Genomic DNA, 1,652 nt, shown 5'->3' on the forward strand with positions numbered 1-1,652 from the left:
GAGCTTGCAGGTTGGATCCACCACCTCATGCAACTCCATGGAATAGTGTGAATGGTTCCCCCGATCGTGCACCACAGAGGCCCTTTGACCCTGGGGTTCCTGTCCTGTCTGAGGGTGGGAGGGAGTAGATGGAGTGCATCTGAGGGGTTGAGTGGGGTGTAGTCAGAGAAGGCTGAGGACTCTAATGGGGGAGAGTCAGGCCACGGTCCAGAAGGGAAGCTCAGGTCTCCAGAGAGGTCTGGGAGGGTTTGGGGGATGTGGAGGGACCAGGAAGGATTAAACTGTGAGGCCAAGAAGATAGGGGTCCTCTGTTGAAACCACTGGTCTAGGAGCGGCTGCTGCTGTCCGTGTTGCCCCAGCATGTTGCCATGGAGATGAAAGAAGACATCAACACAAAGAAAGAAGACATGATGTTTCACAGGATCTACATCCAGAAGCATGACAACGTCAGGTAGGGTGGGGGTGGGGAGGATGCCGGGAGAGGTGCGGGATCTGGGAGTCTTTGAGGGCCACATCGCCCTTCCATCTTCTGCCGTCGTCCTCAGCATCCTGTTTGCGGACATTGAAGGCTTCACCAGCCTGGCATCCCAGTGCACGGCGCAGGAGCTGGTCATGACCCTGAACGAGCTCTTTGCCCGGTTTGACAAGCTGGCTGCGGTGAGGGTGCTAGGGCTTGGGGGTGGGGCCGACGGGGTGAGGGCAAGCCTCATTGGCAGCGGCCTTGGGGGAAGGGGGCCGATGGAATCTGCAGTGAGGGTAGTGGGCCAGGCAGGCTGGGCCGGAGTAAAGGTGACTCTCCCCCAACTCTTTCTCCTTTAGGAAAATCACTGCCTGAGGATCAAGATCTTAGGGGACTGTTACTATTGTGTGTCAGGGCTGCCGGAGGCCCGGGCAGACCATGCCCACTGCTGCGTGGAGATGGGGGTGGACATGATCGAGGCCATCTCGTGAGCACCGTCCCCTCCCAGGCTTCCTGGAACTGAGGGTGCCCCAACCTGCTCCTGCCCTTTGATATGTCCTCGGGACTTTTTCTCAGCCTTGGCTGTCTCCCTGTCTTGGAGATCCATCACTGGGGAGGGGAAAGGGTCTTTCTTCAGCCTGTGTGAAGACCCATGTGCACCTTAGACTCCAGCCAGCCGGGATGGGGTAGGCGGAGCCAGGATGAGGGGGATTTGGGCTGGAGAAGATGCCAGCTGAGTAGGCCCAAAGGGAGGGTAGTGATTCCTCCTCTCCTAGCTCAGTCCCATAAGATGCTGCTGGGCCCCTGCTGGTGAACAGGGCTCCCAAACATTTGTCCTTGGGCCCCATGCAGCCTCTTGCCCATGTCCTGCTGCGGGTGTGCCGTGTGCCCTGCGACTGGGTCTGTCCTTGCCCACTTGGCTCCAAGGCGAGCACAGGGCCTGGGCTCTGGGCTGGGAGTGGGGAGGACTGTGCCGGGAGCTAAGCCAGGCCGCCTCCTCCCAGGCTGGTGCGCGAGGTGACAGGTGTGAACGTGAACATGCGCGTGGGCATCCACAGCGGGCGCGTGCACTGCGGCGTCCTTGGCCTGCGGAAATGGCAGTTCGACGTGTGGTCCAATGACGTGACTCTGGCCAATCACATGGAGGCTGGGGGCCGGGCCGGGTGAGCGTGCGTCCAGGGGGCGAGGGACG

At 60.5% G+C, this 1,652-nt stretch overlaps 1 protein-coding gene across 1 annotated transcript in view; it reads left to right on the forward strand.

The window, feature by feature from the left end:
- The window catches only part of ADCY6 (adenylate cyclase 6), a 16,679-nt gene that overhangs the window by 7,019 nt on the left and 8,008 nt on the right, over positions 1-1,652 (forward strand). Inside the window, exons 4-7 of the mRNA XM_024736981.1 lie at positions 330-451; positions 546-657; positions 820-947; positions 1,465-1,622. Coding sequence (XP_024592749.1) covers positions 330-451; positions 546-657; positions 820-947; positions 1,465-1,622 — 520 coding nt within the window. The remainder of the gene's footprint in view (positions 1-329; positions 452-545; positions 658-819; positions 948-1,464; positions 1,623-1,652) is intronic.

The sequence above is a fragment of the Neophocaena asiaeorientalis genome, unplaced genomic scaffold (genome assembly GCF_003031525.2).
Source record: "Neophocaena asiaeorientalis asiaeorientalis breed wild unplaced genomic scaffold, Neophocaena_asiaeorientalis_V1.1 scaffold134, whole genome shotgun sequence".
Lineage (NCBI taxonomy): Eukaryota > Metazoa > Chordata > Mammalia > Artiodactyla > Phocoenidae > Neophocaena > Neophocaena asiaeorientalis.